Source organism: Meles meles, chromosome 2 (assembly GCF_922984935.1).
Source record: "Meles meles chromosome 2, mMelMel3.1 paternal haplotype, whole genome shotgun sequence".
Taxonomy (NCBI): Eukaryota; Metazoa; Chordata; class Mammalia; order Carnivora; family Mustelidae; genus Meles; species Meles meles.
The window spans coordinates 68,785,049-68,806,334 of NC_060067.1; the positions used below are offsets into that span (position 1 = coordinate 68,785,049).

Genomic DNA, 21,286 nt, shown 5'->3' on the forward strand with positions numbered 1-21,286 from the left:
TGTACTCTGGGAGCTAATAACATTGTGATTTCTACTTTATGTTTTTATGGCTTTATTTATTTCTTTATTGGCCCCACAAACATCTTTCAAACATTATAATAATCATGGTTAGCAATTCAAAGTCATACAGGGAATTTGTGGGCCCAGGAAATGACCCAGGAGTTGCACTGAAATGTAGGATTCTAGAACAGCTCCCTATGCCTTATCCTCCTGTCCCTTACCTTCCTGTCCCACCGGTATCTTTCCAAAAAGCAGCCCCTTCTCCTCCTCTAAGTTCCTCTTCACAGTCTATAAACATCCCCAAGTTCCTCTCAACTGAAAACAAAACAAACCCAAACCCTTCCCCCATCCCCTCCCCAGGGTCATTCTGCTCCTCTCTCTCCCCCAAACTTTGCCTCCTCAGCGAAATGTCCTAAGGCGCTGTCTGCACAGTCTCCACTTCCTCCCAGGCGGCTGGACTCCTGTGGGTGGGGGGAGGCACGAGTCCCCATCCCTGCCCCCCAGGTCAGTGGCCAAGGGGAGTTCTCCTGGTCCATGGGCTCCAACCTTGCTTCTGAGCTCACTGTAATCTTTGCTTTTCAGATCATTTTAGGCTTTATTGCCTTTCAGAAGAGAAAAATAAAACAAAAAATAAAACAAATGAAGGACTATTAAGTATCTTCCACTCAAGATGCATCCATGATTTCTGCCTTAGACCATTCTTTTTTTCCCTCCCTGTAAAAAGATTAAGAAAAATTATTCAGAAAGACTTCTGCCCTTCCACTGTCCCCCGAGACAACTTCATCTCCGACAAGCCACCTTCAAGTCATTGGATGCTGGGGTGGAGAGAACCGATTCTGGGGTAAGGACAGGGCCGGAAGCACGTACATCGGGAAGTCAGTCTGTGGAAGACAGGAGGGAAAAGACTGGCGGTAGGGATGCAAGTGGCCGCGGCCGCACGCCGAGGGCAGCCCCGCAGGTGTGACAGCTCCGGGCTGTAGGGCATCGGCCAGGTGCGCACGGACTGCGCAGGCGGGGTGCAGGGGTCTCCCCACTCGTGGACTGACCACCCACGTTCTCGGCCTGGGACGGTCCTTGGAAACAGCTTCCCTCTTGACTCACCTACCCCACACACTACCACGTACGTTTCTATATTTTCAACTTTAAGCTGTATTTTGAGGGGCGCCCGGGCGACGCAGCCGGTGGAGCGTCTGCCTTCGGCTCGGGTCGTGATCCCAAGGCCGCCAGATCGAGGCCCGCGCATCGGGCTTCCTGCTAGGCGGAGAGCGCGCTTCTTTCTCTGCCGCTCCCCATTCCCCGTGCTCCTGCTCTCGCTCTCAAATAAACGAATAAACCTTTTTTTTTTTTTAAAGTTGTGTTTTGAAAACGGGATGTAGAGAAGTCGGCTTTTGCTTCGAGGCCCGGCGAGGGCTCGTGGGTTGCGGACTTTGCGAGACAACGCCGCCGAAGCGGGTAAAGCGAGTCAGGACAGCCGAGCCAGAGCCGCCCCAGACGCGATCCGCCCGCTCGGGGTCCCGCAGCGCGTCCGCTCCCGGGACCTGCCGAGGGGCGCGCTCGTCGGAACCGGTCCTGGCGGCCCCGGGCTGCGGCCATCCGTCCCTGAAAACGGCCTACTTAGAGAATGCGCGGGTCTAGGGACCTGGACGGCAGGACCGTGAATCCGCCTGCGCCGAGGTGCCGGTACTGGGACGCCGACCGCCGCAGGACTCCGGGCGCCAAATTCCAACGCGCCCGAAGACCCCCACCCCTGCAGGCGCGTCCCGGCCCCGCCCCCGCGGCAGGGAATCAACCAGCTCGCCCGCACCGCCTGGCGCTAGCCCGGGGGGCGGGACAGAGCCCTGGTCAACTCCGCCCCAAAGTCCCTCCCTCCAGGCCCGCCTCTTCCGACGCCGCGCCTGCGCAGACGGTCAAGCCCCGCCCTCCCTCTGCCCTCTGCGCGCGCGCGGTGGCAGCGCTCCCGTGAGGCAGTGCGAGACGCGGAATGCGGCGGCGGGCTTCTGAGGGGCGCGAACGGAGCTTCCAGAGGTGAATGGCGCCGGCCTCTCTGTTCCGGGGCGTGGGGCTGTGGGAGCGGCGCCGATTTTTTTCTCCAGGCAACCCTGGGGACTCCTTTCAGGCGCGCGGGTACTTGCCCGTGCGGCACAGTCGGGGTCCGCAGGGGTTGGAGCTACGGGCGAGGACGAGGAGTGCGAATGCAAGCGGGAGGTGGGCGTCGGCGGGGAGCGCTGCGCGGGGGAGAGTGAGGAGCGGTCCGATGGGGGCGGGGCGGGGGCGGGGCAGGGCCGCGGACTGGTCTTCCGGGGCGGGCACGGGGGTCGAGGGCGGGCGGTCTCGCGCTTTGGGGGCGGGCGGGGCCGCGGTCTCGCGCGGCGGGGTGCGAGGCCTGGGCGGGGGCGGGGCCGCGGGCGGCGGGGCCTGTGCGGTTTACCTTTAACGCTGGGCTATGTTACTGACCTGCATCCGTGTCCCACGTCCGTCTGTGCGGCCGGCCACCGTCCGTGGGGCTCCCTTAGGTAGGTCATCGTGGTGGTTCGGCGGGGCGTTGGCTACAGACCCGCAAATGCCCGTGTGTTTTTACCACGGGTGCTTAGTTCTCCGGGACTCGTGCCCTGGCGGGTATTTGGTGCTCGGGTTTGGGGTTATTTTGCTTTAGTTTTTTGTTCGGAAGTACAGTTGAGCTACACGGTTGTGTTAGTTTTGGTGCTCGGCATAGCGACCTGACATTTGTGCACCTTGCGAGATGGGTGTCAGCCCTCACCGCACAGCGTGACAGTTTTCTTCTTTCGTTGAGTTTTAAGGTCAGTGTGAGGGCGGTTCTTCAGTCTTGAGCCCGCCGTTGTCTGCAATAACTGGGCCGTCTGTGGACATCGGTTCCTGTGCGAATGACGGGTGCTCACTGGGTCTCGGAGGTTAGCATCTTGTTGACTCTTCCTCTTCCTCGGGGACATTACCTATTTGTTTTCTTACTTGGGAACGGCGGGTGGGGGGGAAGAGGCTGCGGAGCCACAGGCTGGCTTGGACTGGTTTAGACATATTTATTCTGAATTAAAGACCGAATGCATGAACTCATCTGCTCTGTAAGATAAAATGTATTTTTAATGACTATCTTTGGAAAGACTTTTTTTGCTAAGCAGGTTTTCATTGTTTTAAAGTGTTCTCAGTAATATCCTAGTTGTTTATTTTGTTTATCTTTATCAAACATTTCAGCTATAACTCCCTCTGGGTTAGATGGTTCCCAGATGTTGTCATATTTATCAGTATCTCCCTTTTACAAATACAGTTATTTTATTTATGGTCTAATACTTGTTTTTCCTCCCCCAGGAGAAGTCGAATTCTAAAAATATTTTTTTCCCTTCTTTATGGACTTAACATAAATTTAATATTGGGGTTTATTTTCTAACTATCAACATAAATCCATATCCATCACAAAGAAATTGGGTACTTAAACCATGAGTTGTGGAAAAGAGTTTGTGGAAACATTAAAAAAAATCAATTATCCTAAAGCTGATACTCTTAATGGGGAAGATTTTGACTGGTTGTTTGAGACTGTTGAAGATGAATCATTTCTGAAGTGGTTTTGTGGGAATGTGAATGAACAGAATGTATTGTCTGAAGAAGAATTGGAAGCTTTTAGCATTCTTCAAAAATCAGGCAAGCCTATCCTAGAAGGAGCAGCATTAGATGAAGTTCTTAAAACCTGTAAGACTTCTGATTTGAAGACATCTGCCCTGGATGACAAAGTGCTAGATAAATTAGAGATTGAGGTTCAAACTCTGCAGAAATTAAAGAACCTAAAAATTCAGCGACGTAATAAATGCCAGTTGATGGCTTCAGTAACAAGCCACAGATCTCTGAGGTTAAATGCTAAAGAAGAAGCAGCCACTAAAAGGCTGAAGCAGAGTCAAGGAATTCTGAATGCTATGAATACTAAGATAAATAGTGAACTTCAGGCACTTACTGATGGAGTTGCTAAATTGATGATGTTCTTCAGACATTCTAATTTGGATCAAAAGACAAACCCACTGGTGTTTTTATCTCAGTTTTCCTTGGAAAAATATCTAAGCCAGGAAGAGCAAAGCACAGCCGCATTAACCTTATATACCAAAAAACAGTTCTTTCCCGGTATACATGAAGTAGTTGAAAGTTCAAATGAAGAAAATTTTCAACTGTTAGATATACAAGCACCATCTATTTGTGATAATCAAGAAATCCTCGAGGAGAGACGGCTAGAGATGGCAAGGTTGCAGCTAGCCTACATTTGTGCTCAACATGAGTTAATTCACTTGAAAGCTGGTAATTTAAGCATGAAGTCAAGTGTACAGTGGGCAGAGGAGAATCTTCATAGCCTCTCTAGCAAGGTAAACATGAGAAATGAGACTCATTATTGTAATTATTGTTCATAATGGAAGTAATTATTGTTCGTAATGGAAGACGTATTAATATTACAGTACTTTAGGAAGGGGGATGAAACAAGTACATTTGTAACAGAATGTAAGAAATGTAAGATAAGATACATTTTCTTATTTTGTGTTTATTCAGTGCTTAGTTTTGAGGTGTGTCAGTGTTTCATACAAATAGATCTTCTATCTGTGGAAGGCAAAAATAGTAATTATAACCCAATCACAGTAGCTAATTTTAAACAAAGTACTTTTTCTGAATTTGAAATTGGTGTTGGTTCAGACTCAGAGGACACTGAAATTCCCTCTTTTATGATGTTTGGGTAAAGAGCCTTGTTGCTTTGTTATGGGTATTCTGCCTTGTTTGCTGCTACTGAAGTCAGGGAGCCAATTCAGTGGACTGAAACCCTGACTTTTTTGTTGAGAATGTACAGATGTAGTGCCATATCCAGCTGGACTCTTGGAAAGCTTGCTGCCTTGGTAATTTAACCCCTAGGTAACTGAGTGAAAATATAGCTGAAACTGAATAGGAGCACCAAGTTAGTTCATGTAACTGACACAGACTTTAGAATAATGCATGAAGTTCTGTCATTCTTTACAAGTGCTAAAAAATCAACTGACAGACTAGGAGAATAGCTACTGGGATAATTTTTTTTTTTTTAAGATTTTATTTATTTATTTGACAAACGGGGATCACAAGTAGGCAGAGAGGCAGGCAGAGAGAGAGGAGGAAGCAGTCTCCCTGCTGAGCAGAGAGCCGCATGCGGGGCTCGATCCCAGGACCCTGGGATCATGATCTGAGCCGAAGGAAGTGGCTTTAACCCACGGAGCCACGCAGGCACCCGATACTTTTTGTTTTGAGAAAAACGTAGTGTACATTTGCATTCAGTGATTTCTGCGCTACAGGGGGTGTGTTTTATACATATATAAATGTACTATATATTTACTATATATATGTGGTAGTAATAGTATTAAACCTTAGCAGTTTACTTTTGGCTTAGCCTACACTTTCCCTTTTTTAAGCTGTGATTTTGGCTTTTGTTAACATGAAATTAGTTTTTATTAGCACATTATCTGATAAACTAAAATGGAAGTAAAAATTATGTTAAAACTTTCAACTTTATGCTTACTGTTTTAAATGTAATTGCTTTTTCTGTGTAGGCTCTTGGCAAAGATAATTTGGATGCTAAAACTTCTAACTTGAAGAGTGAGATTCTGAAACTCGAAGAACAAATCTCTCATATAAAAAATAAAAGTTTGCCTGCTGTGGTGAAAGAGAATGCCCAGTTATTGAATATGCCTGTTGTAAAGGGAGATTTTGATCTACAGATTGCTAAACAAGACTGTTATACAGCAAGACAAGAGTTAGTTTTAAATCAGTTGATAAAGCAAAAAGCATCTTTTGAACTTCTACAGTTATCATATGAAATTGAATTGAGAAAGCACTGGGACATATATCGTCAACTTGAAAATTTGGTTCAAGAACTTAGTCAAAGTAACACGATGCTCCACAAGCGATTAGAAATGCTAACAGACCCATTAGTATCTCAGCAGATAAATCCAAGGAATACCATTGATACCAAGGACTATTCTGCTCACAGGTGTGTATCTTTGTTTCTTTAGTACTTTTTTTGTTTTTGTGAAATACTGTAGAGAGTTTGAACTAATATTGTGGAAGTTTAAAACATTTTTCACTCTCTGTTTTTGGCCCTCTGTTCTCGTCTTTCATTTTTCTCACATATGATTTGTTAGTTTTGAATATTTTGCTCCCCTTTCCATTCATGTTAAATCTGTGAATAGCTGTTTTAGAGCTGAGGTGGATGGGTTGGTGGAGGGACTGTACAAGGTCTTACTCACCTTTAGGCACCATTATTTAGATGCCTTATTTGAGATTGAGGCAGGAGTTTTAACTACAGGAAGTTCGAATACAGCTTGGTGTGTTGAATAGAAACATACCAGTATTGCTAGGCAGAGAACTGATTGCATTCAGAGAAGGTGTCAGCAGAGAGAAGAGGTGGAAACTGACTTTGTTTTTGGTCAGGTGAATCAGTGAACATGAATGCTCCCTCCTAGCCTCTTCTGGATGTCAAACCAGTTGATGGTATAGGGATAGCAAAATTAGAGGACTAAAGTAGTCAAAGTTCTCAACAATCTGGATCCTACTCCTGATTTTTTTTGAGTTGTAGAGGAAAATCATCTATTCCTTTTGTTTTTAAGATTTTATTTGTTTGAGAAGGGGAGAGCAAGCACAAGCAGGGAGAGGGACAGAGGGAAAAGCAGGCAGGGAACAGAATGTGGAGCCCAACGTGGAGCTCGATCCCAGGACCCTGGGATCAGGACCTGAGCTGAAAGCAGACACACAATCCACTGCACCGCCCAGGCGCCCCTCCTTTTTTTTTTTTTTTTTTTTTTTTTTTTCTTATTAATGAGGTGAGGGACATGGAAAGGGTGACACTGACATCATGAGTTAAGAATAGTTCCCCCTGAAGTTGTGTAGTCACATCCCACAGGAACAAAATCCACAGCCTTGGACTTGAACCAGTTTTATGAAGTCTGTGGCAACTTGTTAAAATAATTAAAATAATTTTAAAATGCATATTTTTGAAATTGAAGAAAAAGAACAAACTTTTTTGTCAGAAATATATAGAAAATGCTGCCTCACATTTTTCCATTTGTTCCAAAGGATTTTCTGCCATTATGTTTTAAATGTTAAAGTGGCCCCATAGTTCATTAGGAATTTAATTCAACAAATATGGATAAGACTGAAGTAGCAAGCTTACTATTTCTGTAGCTCTTTATTGCTTACATTTTTTTTTACATTTTATATTTTATTTTTAATTTTTTTCTTTTAAATCCAGTATCATCTTAGAATGATAGGTATGTGACATGAAAAATTTAGTCTCAGATGTTGACCTGACCCAGGTATCAGAAGACAGCCAGAATTCAGACCTGGGTCTTCTGTTTCAACTTCATTGCTATTTCTGTTATATCATACTTGTGTTCTGTGAAAACTTTTCTTGGGCAGTATTTCCGAAACATACTTTATTTGAAATAGGGTAATGGCAGTTAAAAATCAAAAAATATATTTAAAATTGGGAGATGAGAAAGTGGGAAGCAGGTAACAGTAATTACAATGTGTGTTTCTGTAATGCGATAGTCTTTCTTTTTCTTTTTCTTTTTTTTAAGGATTTTATTATTTGACAGAGATCACAAGTAGGCAGAGAGGCAGGCAGAGAGAAAGAGGGAAGCAGGCCCCTGCTGAGCAGAGAGCCCAATGCAGGACTAGATCCCAGGACCCTGAGATCATGACAGGAGCTGAAAGCAGAGGCCTAACCCACTGAGCCACCCAGGGGCCCAGTATTTTATTTTTCTTAAAGATTTTATTTATTTGAGAGAGAGCATGATAGGGAGAGAGAGCATGAGCAGGGGTAGGGAGAGAGGGAGAGGCGGAAGCAGACTCCCTGCTGAGCAGGGAGCCCGATGCAGACCTGAATCCTGGGATCATGACCTGAGTGGAAGGCAGAAGCTTAATTGACTGAGCCACCCAGGTGCCCTGTAATGAGATAGTATTTTAGCTGGAATGTTTTTGGTTGCTTGATTTAGCAGTAGACAGATTAATTTTTTTCCAGGTTAAATATTTTTAATCTGTTACATATCCACAAAGATACCCAGTACCCAATATACAGATTATAATTTTGAAAATTGTACTGATTTGAGAATTTTCTCCTATAATTTTTATTTTCAAATTTTAGGCTTTATCAACTTTTAGAAGGAGAGAATAAGAAAAAAGAATTATTTATAACCCATGGAAACCTGGAGGAAGTGGCTGAGAAATTAAAAAAGGATGTTTCTTTAGTACAAGATCAATTGGCAGTTTCTACTCAAGAACATTGTTTCTTTCTGTCCAGACTGAATAATGATGTGGACATGCTTTGTGACACCTTATATCAAGGAGGAAATCAGCTTTTGCTTAGTGATCAGGTAGGTACTCACCATAGTAACTGAAGATGCTGTAAAAAAAAAAATGCTTGTTGTAAACGATATTAAAGACAACGTTAACATGAGGAAAATAGTACCCCAAATCCTGTTGCCCTACTATAAAATTTATTTTTTTATATCCTATAGTTTGTTCACATATAAATATATTTTTCAGATTATTTTGATCAATGTACACAAAATTTTTAAGAAGAAATTTTACGGGGTGCCTGGGGGGCTCAGTGGGTTAAAGCCTCTGCCTTCGGCGCAGGTCATGATCCCAGGGTCCTGAGATCGAGTCCCCCATTGGGCTCTCTGCTTAGCGGGGAGCCTGCTTCCCTTCCTCTCTCTGCCTGCTTCTCTGCCTACTTGTGGTCTGTGTCTGTCAAATAAATAAAATCTTTAAAAAAATTTTTTTTTACAAGAAATTTCAGACATAAAAGGTTATATAATGTTTACACTAAAAATTTAAAGAAAAAATCAAACCACCCCTGTATTTTACCTGTCTCAGCAAATAGAGGGCTTTTACCTTTGAAGCGCTCTGCGACAGCTTGCTTCTCCTAATAGCATTTCCCTTCCTTCATCAAGGAGAACTACACTTAGCTATATCATTTGCTTGCTTTTGTTTATACTTTAATTGCATATATATATTCCTAGATTGTATATTTTTTAATCTGTTTTTTTTTTAAGATTTATTAATTTGACAGGTAGAGATTACAAGTAGGCAAGTAGGCAGAGAGGCAGGCAGAGAGAGAGAGAGGAGGAAGCAGGCTTGCAGCCAAGCAGAGAGCCCCATGTGGGGCTCGATCCCAGGAGTCTGGGATCACGACCTGAGCCGAAGGCTGAGGCTTTAGCCCGCTGAGCCACCCAGGCGCCCCTGTATATTTTTTAAAATTTTATTTATTTGAGAGAGAGAGCGTGAGCATGTGAGCAGGGAGAAGGGCAGAGGGATAAGCAGACTCCCCACTGAGCGGGGAGCCTGGACGTGGGGTGCGGTCCCAGGATCCTGGGATCATGACCTGAGCCGAAGTCAGACACTTAACTAACTGAGCCACCAGGTGCCCTGCTAGACTGTATATTGTTTAGTTTTAGATGTTTTTAAAGATTATGTATGTGTTTTCTTATATCAGTTGTTTACTAACTTGCTTGTTGATTAATATTAAGATGCTGAGTTTCATCCATGTTGCCATATGTAAAGCTCTAGCTCATTTATAGTTTTTTGTTATTGTTGTTGTTTGTTTTTTTTTAAAGATTTTATTTTTATTTGACAGAGAGAGATCCAAAGTAGATAGAGAGGCAGGCAGAGAGAGAGAGAGGGAAACAGGCTCCCTGCTGAGCAGAGACCCCCCGATGTGGGACTTGATCCCAGGACCCCGAGATCATGACCTGAGCCGAAGGCAGCGGCTTAACCCACTGAGCCACCCAGGTGCCCCTGTTGTTGTTGTTTTAACTTATTTATTTATTTGAGAGAGAGCGCACATGTGCACAGGGAAGGGTCAGAGGGAGAGAATCTCAAGCAGACTCCCTGTGGAGCTTGGTTGGGCTCCATCTCGCAACCCATGAGATCACAGCGTCAGATGCTTAACCAACTGAGCCACCCAGGCACCCCTGTAGTTTTCTCTTTTATGTAGTTAGTATTCCATTTTATGAAATTTGACAGTTTAATTATCTGTTATGTAGACAGACATCTTAAGTTATTTTCAGTTTTTGCTATTGTAGATTGTATTGCTGAAGATGACCTTCCTGGGTGTCTCCCAGCTGCACACGTGTGCACACTCATATTTTTTCCCGTATAAGCAAATTGTCCCATCACCATTTATTGAGGCGTATGATAAAAATAAAATCCTTTCTTTCTGGTGAAGAGAGCTCCTTTGGAATAAAAGATCCTTAAGTGTTTTTGCCTTCATGTCTCTTGCGTTAGACACTATGGACAGGACCAGTTAAGTCTAAGAGTCTTTGGAGGACCCAGGTGATTCCTGTCTGGCATGTATTTCTATCCAGGGGCTCTTCCACTTCTGGACCATTCTGATCTTAATGATTGTTGGTATACTGTGAGTCCTTGGCTGCTTATGAAGGAGGTCTCCCATTTGATGTCCCATGTTCTGTGGACCTTGGACTGATTTTTCTCCCACTCATCTTGCGAGTCTCAAGAATTGTAGGTTCTGATTTTCCAAGATTGGTATTTGCCCTAGAGTGAAGCTACTCCTAGACTGCCTTAGCAATGTGGGATGTTTTATGGGCTTACAGTTCCTTTTCTGGTCTTGTTACCTTTCATTGATTTTAGGAAGCTTTTGTTTTGTTAATTTTTAAAAATATTTCATTTAGCCTTTTACATTTTTTCTTTCTTTTTTTTAAAGATTTTTTATTTTTTTATTAGACATAGATATCATAAGTAGGCAGAGAGGCGGGGGTGTGCGGGGAAGTAGGCTCCCTACTGAGCAGAGGGCCTGATGCGGGCCTTGATCCAAGGACTCTTGAGATCATGACCTGAGCTGAAGGCAGAGGCTTAACCCACTGAGCCACCCAGGCACCCCTTCACTTTATTCTTACGGGAGGATTTGGATAACTTGTCTGCCTTTCCTTGAACAGGAATGCTTGTGATTAATTTTTTTAAATAATGTTTTTATTGTGGTGAAACACAGAAAATGTAAAATTATAGCTTTAACCTTTTTTTTTAAAAGATTTTATTTATTCACTTGACAGAGAGAGATCACAAGTAGGCAGAGAGGCAGGCAGAAAGAGAGGGGAGGAAGCAGGCTCCCTGCCGAGCAGAGAGCCCGATGCGGGACTCGATCCCAGGACCCTGAGATCATGACCTGAGCCGAAGGCAGCAGCTTAAACCACTGAGCCACCCAGGAGTCTTTTATCGGTAATTGCTTCATTTCAAGACTTTCTCAGTACCACTTTTATCTAGTGTAGACTAAGATTAGGCTAAAACAAGGTGCAGTCGATTAAGTGGAGTATAAGCTCCATGAAGGAGATGGTGTTCTTCTATCTTCCATCATCTATGACTTCTACCAGTAGTCTCTCAAACAGTGCTTGGCGCATGGTAGTCTTCTGGTAATAGGCTGAATGCATGAATATGCACTACAGTGTACGTATCAAGGACTCTTCAGGGAGGAACAGTTTGCTTTGAATCCCTTAAAATTACCTATGAAAAGCTGTTGCAATTGGTTTTACATAGAATTTATATTAAACCTGTGGATTTTTAGGGGCGCCTGGATGGCTCAGTTGTTAGGCCCTGCCTTTGGCTCAGGTCATGATCCTAGGGTCCTGGGATCGAGTCCCGCATTGGGCTCCCTGCTTGGTTGGGAGCCTACTTCTCCCACTCCCACTCCCCCTGCTTGTGTTCCCTCTCTCGCTGTGTCTCTTTCTGTCAAATAAATAAAATCTTTAAAAAACCCTTTTAATTGAAGTTCATTTATCATTAAAATCATGGGAGAAGCAGATGCCCTGCTGAGCAGGGAACCGGACTCAGGGCTCCATCCCAGGACCCTGAGATGAGATATGTCCTGAGCCGATAAAGACCGAGCAACCCAGGCGCCTCTATTGTTTGGATTCTTTGCATGTAAATTACATTTTAAATTTATAATTGCTATTACAAATAGAGCTTTTTTTTTTTTTTTTTTTTAAAGATTTTTTATTTATTTATTTGACAGAGAGAGATCACAAGTAGGCAGAGAGGCAGGCAGAGAGAGAGGAGGAAGCAGGCTCCCCACGGAGCAGAGAGCCTGATGCGGGGCTCGATCCCAGGACCCCGAGATCATGACCTGAGCCGAAGGCAGCGGCTTAATCCACTGAGCCACCCAGGCGCCCCACAAATAGAGCTTTTGTAGTAAAAGCATTTTTATTTTCTTTTTAGGAGTTAACAGAGCAGTTTCATCAAGTTGAATCCCAATTGAATAAGCTAAATCATCTTCTTACTGATATTCTTGCTGATGTGAAGACAAAGAGAAAAATTTTGGCATCTAATAAACTGCATCAAATGGAAAGAGAATTATATGTATATTTTTTAAAAGATGAAGATTATCTGAAAGATACTGTGGAGAATTTAGAAAACCAGTCAAAGATTAAGGCTGTTGGTCTCGAAGATTGAAAATTACTAAAAATTGAATCTTTACTAAATATGCTATGTTTTAATGTTTTATATATTAGGAAAATAGATCTAATAAACCCTACTAATATTTTAAATTTGAGGCCAGTGGAATATTTCATTTAATTCAAGTATCACATTGGTTTGTTTTTTTCTGTGTATAGTATGTTCGAAGTTCCAGTGCTTTCTATGAATTGAACATTTGCTTGGTGGCATTGAGTTCTGGTAACTTTCTACTTACAGGGAAAGAATATTATTATATAATGTAAATATTTCTTAATAGAATTAGTTCTCTCTCCCCTTTAGTATTTTTTTAGAAATAGGAATTTTCTACTGTTAAATATTTTAAACCTTTGTAGAACTTAGAATCATCATTGTTAAACCTGTGGACCTTAATATATGGAATAGCCAAGTCCCCTCGTATTTGGCTATAAAGTAAAACTCAGCCACTCAAACTGTAATTCCTGTATTCCCTGCTGTAGACTTTGAGACTTTCTGCTCCTGTTTGTGCCCCAAAGAATGTCAGGTGTCCTTTGACCATTGTTCATTTTAGTAGCTGGGTCCTGGGGGATCAGAATTTCTGCAGGACAGATCTTAATGGTACTTGGAGTTGCATGTGACTTACACATTTTGAAAATACTGTACAAGTGGTTTCTCAGAGGATGTATAATGCTATTTTTTTTTCCATTTTATTTATTTTTTCAGCGTAACAGTATTCATTCTTTTTGCACAACACCCAGTGCTCCATGCTGTATAATGCTATTTTAATCAGTTTCTCTGGAGTGAAAATACTTAAGTCTTAGATTGTATTAGTTGGGATACAAATATATTATTTGGACAATTAGAAATTATTTTGAATAGTATGAAATCATTTGAAGTAGCTTATTTATCCATTGTAACATCAAATGCTTCTTGAGTGCTTGATTTGTATGTGGCCTGTGATACATACTACATAAGATTTATAGAGGAACAAGAAGCTAGAGTATTACCTTCAAGACTATTCCTAAAAAAAAAAAAAAGAATATTCCTGCTCCAGAATATATTGCCTTTTTAATATGGAATGCCAGTCTAAAAGCTATGCATTTTAGGTGGTATTTGTGGAATTCTTTAATTATACCTATCAGAACATGGGTACACTTAGGTGACAGGTAAGTCTTTATAATCTGTTGAACAAAAATATCTTGCCAATTATAGTATTTTTACATTATTTAAAAATTTATATTTATTAAATAGGTCTAAGTATGCATGAAAAATTTACAACAAATTTTGTCTAAGGTTTTGCTTAGCTCCTTATGGGTGACTTGTTCCTTTTTAATTTTTTTTCCTATTCTGCAGTGGAATAGAGAATTTATTTCAAATTTTTCTTTTCTCCAGTAATGTGGAAAAATATGTCACCTGGTTTCCTGGCTCATGAAACAGCAAATTCTGTTCAGATTTGTGCCAGATAGGATAGATGTATGACCAGCTACTTGATGATTTGTACTGTCCCTTCCAGACCTTTACCCGCTCAGCCCAGGGGCCAGTAGAGCTGAGCAGTACACACAAGATGATGTCGGGTTGTGTGTCTATCAGATAAATTACTCAAGTCCATTAAATATTTTCATTTAATTAAATTTGATTAAAAATTAAAATATTTTTTCTGTAATTAGATTTGTATATTTGAAGATTGTAACAGCCATTGGTTTCAGACCTCAGGAAGTAACATGAATAGATTGCTTCCTTCAAAATTGTTTGACTAGAAAATGTATTCTTTGTTCCCTATTTACTGGATTATGCCAGGTGAGCCTCTGTCTTCCATTCTTACTTTTGTATCATTGATTATGGAGGCAACTGCTACGTATTTTCCGTGGTCATTATTAGAGTAATTTGTATGAATGCCTCTGGCTATAATGTGCTGCTTACTTGAAGTCTCAAAATTAATATATGGATGTTATGTTTATCTTATGTTTAGGATTTATGAAAATGGAAAATTATGAGGCATTTGTAGGCTTTGATCTCTGTGAGATACCACTCTCCAGTGTGGCACAGAAGATCATGTCTGCTATGCATTCAGGTGATTTAGTGGAGTCTCAGAATTGGAGAGAGAATGAAAAGAGTGAGTAATTTTTCTAATCTTTCTATCTTTTGTTACCTTCAATGTTAATTATTTCTTAAGGTTTGAAAAGGAAACAGCAGAATTGTTCTCAGGAACCTTCTATTGTGTAGGGAGGTTATTGCTGCAGACAAATGGAGCCTGAGTCTTGGTTTATTCTCATTCCGTGATGTCTGAGCATCTCACTAGAGAGCACATTCTCTCGGCCCTTACTGCTTTAAAATGGAAACACTGTCTTCCTTATTCCAAGCATTTCTGTCAGACATTTCCTGAGAATCCGAGTCAGCTGTTTTAGTAACCTCAGAAGAGCTAGGCTCTTTCACAGTGCCCCTTACTTCGGCCTTAGCTCTTGGGTCATTGGACGCACGTGGACATAGTACTTCCTTGCTGTGTGTGGCGGATGGGAGAAGGGGGTTTGACAGTGTGTGTCTCTTATGCTGCCCGAGAGCTATGAGCTCTCAGGTGTGTGTGTTTATGACGTGATGTCACATAGCAGTGGTGTGGGTGTGCAAGTGTGACTGAGACTTTTGGAACACCAGTTCTTTGTTTTACTTGCAAAGCAGTTTGTTGTTGCTTATGTCTTAATATTTAAGTCTGGGCCAATAATTTGTCATTTCTTTTCTGCGTAGTAAGTTATACGTGAGATATAATTGAGTGATTGTGACGAAGTCATTGAGAGCGTTGACAAATAGTGCAAAAGCTATGTAAGTGTAGTTTCTTGATTAAGATATAGTAGCACCGAACATTTCGATCTGTTCATATTCAGGCGTCTGTTGCTCATGAGCCTCATAATAGAAAGTCATTGATAAATGAACTGCTAGGAAGTTTTGGATATGGACCACATACCTAGCAGTTGATAATGTTTTGGGGGATGGGGGGGTGGATAGTAAAGAGAAATATTTAAACGTCAAAGAGTTTTTTCCTTTATTCTGTATACTTTCTAAAATAGCAGTGTGCGCTTGACAGAGGTGGAAATGTACTTCCCTTTAAAAACTGATAGGAATAAAAAAGAAATAGTGATAGGAATAATGAAATGCCTCTGGTAGCTTCAATGTGAGTCTCACTTGAGTAAGATTTAGGGCCATTAGCCCATCTTGTGAAAACTCTTGTCATGCTCTTCAAATACCCTATAAAATTGTAGTTTTCACAAATTTATTGAGAGGTAATGGGAAAAGATACTATTTTTCTGTTAAGTGTTACTGAATTTGGAAAAATTGCATACATTTCACAAAGATTCTGTATTGTCTGTTGCTGAGCAACACTGTTACTATAAACATAGTGGCATAAAAGAAGACATATTTGTCATCTCCCAGTTTCTGTGGGTCAGGAGCCTGGGCATAACTTGGCTTCATCCTCTGCTGGGCTAGAATGTGGACATATCCACAAGAGCTCAGGTCTCATCTGAAGCCCAAATGGGGGGCATTTGCTTCTAGTTCACAAGGTTGTTGGCAGATTCCGTTCCTTGTAGGCTCCTGGGCTGAGAGCCTCTGTTCTCCCCAGCTCTTCACTGTAACCCACCCTCCATTCCTTTCCACGTGGTTCTCCTGAGGCTCAGCTTTAGTGATAGCAGCTTGCTTTTTCCCTGGCAAGACTGAAATCTTGAGTCTTCTGTGACGTGATTGTGAACTTCCTGTCATTGGTGCTGTACTCTGTGGGTGATGAGTAAGCCAGGCAGTCCCACCTGCACTCAAGGGTGTGAGTACTAGGAGGCAGGGGTCGTTGGACCACCCTGAAATCCGTCTGCTACAGACTCACCAGTTTTAGTTCTTACTTCATGTGGATTTGTTTAAGTTGGGTTGCTGGTGGGTTACTGATGCATGATGATGGACCTGAGATCTAGTTGCTTCCTGGACTCTAGTCACATGCTGAGCTGTAATTGTGTCAGACCCTTATCTCTTTTTTTATTTAATTTAACTTTATTTATTTGAAAGAGAGACAGAGATAGTGACAGAGATAGCGAGAGAGCACGAGCAGGGAAGAGCTGGAGGAACAGGTTCCCCCCTGAGCAGGGAGCCCAACATGGGCTTAGTTCCAGGGTTTTGGGGACCATGACCTGAGCTGAAGGCAGATGCTCAGCCCACTGAGCCACCCAGGCACCCCGACCCTTACCTCTTAAAAGGACAATACTGTAAATTCGTATTTCATTTCTAAAGCCCATTTTGTACTAAATAAATATAAAAATCGAACTCCTAAATCAATGAGAGTAACTACAGTTATTTGTTATTACAAACAAGTAAAACCAAACATCAGTTATATGTCACTTCAGGGTTTACGTGTCTTACGTGCTAGGCTGAGGGATGTCAAGATGCACACCCAGTAAGGGTTTGACTGTGTGTGTCTTCTTGCTGCAAGATTGATTTTTTTTTTTTTTAAGATTTTATTTATTTATTTGTCAGAGAGAGAAAGGCAGGCAGAAGCAGAGGGAGAAGCAGGCTCCCTGCCGAGCAAGGAGCCCAACTCGGGACTCTATCCCAGGACGCCGGGACCACAACAAGCTGAAGGCAGCTGCCCAACCGACTGAGCCACCCAGGCGTCCCAGAATGATTTTTATTTAAAAACCCTCTGCTATGGGGCGCCTGGGTGGCTCAGTCATTAAGCGTCTGCCTTCAACTTGGGTCATGATCCCCGGGTCCTGGGATCTGACCCCGTGGTGGGCTCCCTGCTCGGCGGGAAGCCTGCTTCTCCCTCTCCCTCAGCTTGTGTTCTCTCTCTCACTGTTTCTCTGTCAAATAAATAAAATCTTTTATGAATACATACATACTTACCTATTCTCTGCTGTGAAAACACAAAATATGCAAAAACTTAAACTGCAGTTTAATGAATGAAGATAAAGAGGACTTCTATGTCCTTGCATCCAGAACCTCGAAGTTTCTTTCTCAGTGAAAACTCCCTCCCTGCTCAAGGTAGGCATTGTCCTGACCTGTGGCTGTCTCTTCCACTTCCTGACCACGGGCATTTGTGTTGCTCCAGAGTACTGCTGGGGCAGAGATTACTTGTACTCCATGCCAGCGTTTGTCCTGCCCTTCGGACTACATGCTCTGTCTCCTTGCCATCGGGTGTGACCCGCGTGCCTGTTAGTGGGATGCATGCTCAGGTGGTGTGTGTCATGTCCAGGGCAGGACTCTATCCTGCCCTCCAGTAGGAACCCTCCTTTTGAACTCTGCACTTGAAGCCGTGTCCTGGAGGATTGCATGACGTGTCGGAATCACCCAAATCCTGGAGAGGCTGCGTGAAGCATGTCCAGACAGCTGAGAATACTCCCCTCAGAACATGAAAGAGAAATAAACTTTGTTCTTCCAGCCGTTGTCTTGTTGGGTCTTTTGTGACTGTGGCTTAGCTTTGTACTTCAATCCATGAACCTTTAAACTACATTGAAATGTGGGTTCATCTCACTTAAATTTTTGTTGTCATTTGATGGGTCAGTAATGCTGTTGAAAGCTTTTGGTAATTATGGGGGAGGAGGAGTTTGCAGGGTGGCCCAGGGTTACCAGCTGACCCGCGGCCATGTCTAGCGCTATATGCAGGAGTCATCACGTGTTATTAGATGTTTCTGCTTTGTCTGAGTAGCTATAGAAATCAAATAACGTTTTCTGGTACGATTGTTTTTTATTTTAATAGCTTAGATGTGAATTTGGTTTTCCAGTTAAAAAAAAAATACATATATATATGTATGTGTGTGTGTGTATTTATATATATATGTGTTTATAATGTGTACATATATGTGTGTGTGTACATATTTTTACAGACATTACAGAGTAATACAGTTTGAGACCCCAAAGGTAAATATTCGTGAAAATCCAGTTCATTAATGTGAAGGGTGTCTTTATCCCACCATCCAATAGAAATCCTTGCGATTTCAAGGACAGATAACATAAAATTAAATGACTAAACAGATCTGTCTTGATTATGTTCATTGTAGTCAAGAGTATAATGGATAAACATGTATTATTTTTAAATTATTATTATTTTTTTATTTGACACAGAGAAATCACACTAGGCAGAGAGAGAGAGAGGAGGAAGCAGGCTCCCTGCGGAGCAGAGAGCCGGATGTGGGGCTCGATCCCAGGACCCTGGGATCATGACCTGAGCCGAAGGCAGAGGCCTTAACCCACTGAGCCACCCAAGCGCCCCTTATTTTTATTTCTATTAAATAAACATAAAATCCTTATGTCCAGTCACTTGGCAAGCCCCGCCAGGTGTTGGTTTTCAATCCCTATTGCCCTTGTACAAGCCTGCCTTCCTCCTCACTCGGATTTTGGCAGTGGCTTCCTCATTTCTGTTTGCCTTCATTATTGCCCCTTGTCTTGCCCTCATGCCTTTGCTAGAACTCGCTCAGCTCTTGTCCCTGCCTTCTGCAGAATTCATCTACAGAAACATCCCATGTACTCAGAGAGACCCCTGCTTGCCCTGTTCAGTCTTTTTTTTTTTTTTTTTTTCCAGTCTTCTGCCCCACCATCTCCCTCTCTTACTTTACACCCCATTCAGATTTGGCTGCAGCCTCCAAACGTGACATTTTCCAGTATCATCCTCTACTTACCCTTTTCTTTCTCTTTAATTCAGTTGAGTGGTGAGAGCAGCATTTTACAAGGTACTGCTCAAAATACTTGTTGTGGGGTACCTGGGTGGCTCAGATAAGTGTGTGCCTTTGGCTCAGGTCTGATCTCAGGGTCTTGGAATAGAGTGCCATGTTGGGCTCCTGGCTCAGCAGGGAGCCTGCTTCTCCCTCTCCCCACCCACCTGCTCCCGCTCTCTTAAAGACTTGAGAGAGAAAGCATGAGTGGGGGGAAGGGCAGAGGGAGAGAGGAAGCAGACCCTCCCATCCCCTGCTGAGTGTTGGAACTGAATGTGGGGCTCCACCTCAGGACCCCGAGAACATGACCTCAGCCTAAATCAAGAGTTGGGTGCCCCGCTGACTGAGTCACCCAGACCTGTTGCTCAGAACACTGCCTCCAGCATGCCTTTTTAATGTGAACTGCACTGGTTCGTCTGCAGCTCCAGTGAGCACGCTGTGAGTTACACAGCTTGTTTGGGTGGCCCTCTAACTGCTGATATGCTTCCAGCTGTGAGGCGGGCTGAGCTATCTCTCCTTGAATGCTGCCACAGCTGGATTCACCTGTGGATTCCTCTCATGTAGGTGTAAGAGCTTTCTACACACACACATATTGAAGGACATTTTTTTTTCTTTTTTTTTCTTTTTTTAAAGATTTTATTTATTTATTTGACAGAGAGAGATCACAAGTAGGCAGAGAGGCAGGCAGAGAGAGAGGAGGAAGCAGGCTCCCCACGGAGCAGAGAGCCCGATGTGGGGCTCGATCCCAGGACCCTGAGATCATGACCTGAGCCGAAGGCAGCGGCTTAATCCACTGAGCCACCCAGGCGCCCCCATTTTTTTTTTTTCTTTTTTAAAGATTTTATTTATTTGATGGAGAGAAAGCATGAGCAGCAGAGGCAGAGGGAGAAGCAGTCTCCCCCCTGAGCAGGGAGCCTGATCCAGGACTTAATCCCAGGACCCCAGGATAACGGCCTGAGCCAAAAGCAGACGCTTAACCAACTGAGCCACCTGGGGGCCCCTTGAGGGACTTCTTCTATATATGTTTTAAATATTTTTCTCGACATTTTGGGAGGGTTCTTTTTTTTTTTTTTTTTTTTTTTTTTTGCAATACTTAGGAAATTCTTTTAAACAAAACCAAAATAATCCCACATTTAAAAAATATTTTCTTAAATGCTTATACACACAGGCAAGTAGTGAAAGGGTTCATCTGCACTTTGTTTTCTTAGTTCGGACTTTTGCTGTGTTTGTTGAACCTTCCCCTTGTTACTAACCCAAGCTAATAAACTTAGTTTGTCCCTTTTATGTTTTTGCCATTTCTTTCTGTGACTAATTCTAGCTTGCATATGTGGCTGTGCTGTGTCATCTAGACCCCTCTCCACCTGCAGTGGGGTTGACTGAGGTCTTCTTGCAACGGTGCCGTGCGGGAGCATCCCCTTCACTCAGTCCCTCCACACCCCCATCAGCTTCCTGTGGCGAAGTTCAGTCTGGTTCCCGGGAACCTGATCTGCTACAGTTGGTGCCAGGAGTAGTCTGAGCACACGCAGTGTTGTGGTGTTTGACTGGCACTGATGACCATCACAGGTGGTAGGCAGACTAGGACTGGCAGCAGTGCAGTTGCAACTTTGGGAATGGATGGTGTGGCAGACAATGGTATTGGTGGCTGTGGCTAGGAATAATAAATCCTTAGGAAAAAGACAAGGGCTGAGAGTGATTAGCGGTTAAAGGCTAAATGTGTTCATCAGAGGGCTTCCCTGGTAGTCTACAAAGAGACCACTCACAGCCACAGACCAGTGCTTAGTCCTGAAACTCGGAGAGATCTAGAGAAGGTTGGCTTCTCAGCCCAGGCAGGTGTGCTACCTCAAGGTCAGGGCCTTGATCGGGAAGAGGGACCAGACCCTGAGATCCGGCATGGAGACATGTGGATCGGCATGTTCAAACCCTGAATCCCAGATGCCTCTGGGGCATGCAGAAGTGTCTACTCCTCTATTAAGGCAGTGTTTCTTTTTCCCACCATTGCTGAAGACTGTACGGGATGCTTGTTCTAGAAGGAGGAATTTTTGCCTCCTCCTCTCCTGGCTATTAAGTCAGCACCCTAGCCAAGAAGGGCCAACTGGGCCTGTTGAAGCCCATGAGACATGCGCCAGTCAGGTGAAACAAACTGTAGGGTAATTTGAACA

At 43.2% G+C, this 21,286-nt stretch overlaps 2 protein-coding genes across 2 annotated transcripts in view; both read left to right on the plus strand.

The window, feature by feature from the left end:
• The first annotated feature begins 1,983 nt into the window (after positions 1-1,983).
• The window catches only part of POLN (DNA polymerase nu), a 157,374-nt gene continuing 138,071 nt past the window's right edge, over positions 1,984-21,286 (plus strand). Inside the window, 3 exon segments of the mRNA XM_045997769.1 lie at positions 1,984-2,093; positions 2,799-2,909; positions 14,417-14,560. Of these exon segments, the coding sequence (XP_045853725.1) occupies positions 2,030-2,093; positions 2,799-2,909; positions 14,417-14,560 (319 nt within the window). The 5' untranslated portion in view covers positions 1,984-2,029.
• On the plus strand, positions 1,997-12,558 carry HAUS3 (HAUS augmin like complex subunit 3). Its single transcript, XM_045997770.1, has 6 exons — positions 1,997-2,025; positions 2,799-2,909; positions 3,322-4,358; positions 5,559-5,998; positions 8,150-8,378; positions 12,235-12,558. Exons 3-6 carry the CDS (start codon positions 3,450-3,452, stop codon positions 12,466-12,468), a joined length of 1,812 nt encoding a protein of 603 aa, XP_045853726.1. The 5' UTR covers positions 1,997-2,025; positions 2,799-2,909; positions 3,322-3,449; the 3' UTR covers positions 12,469-12,558.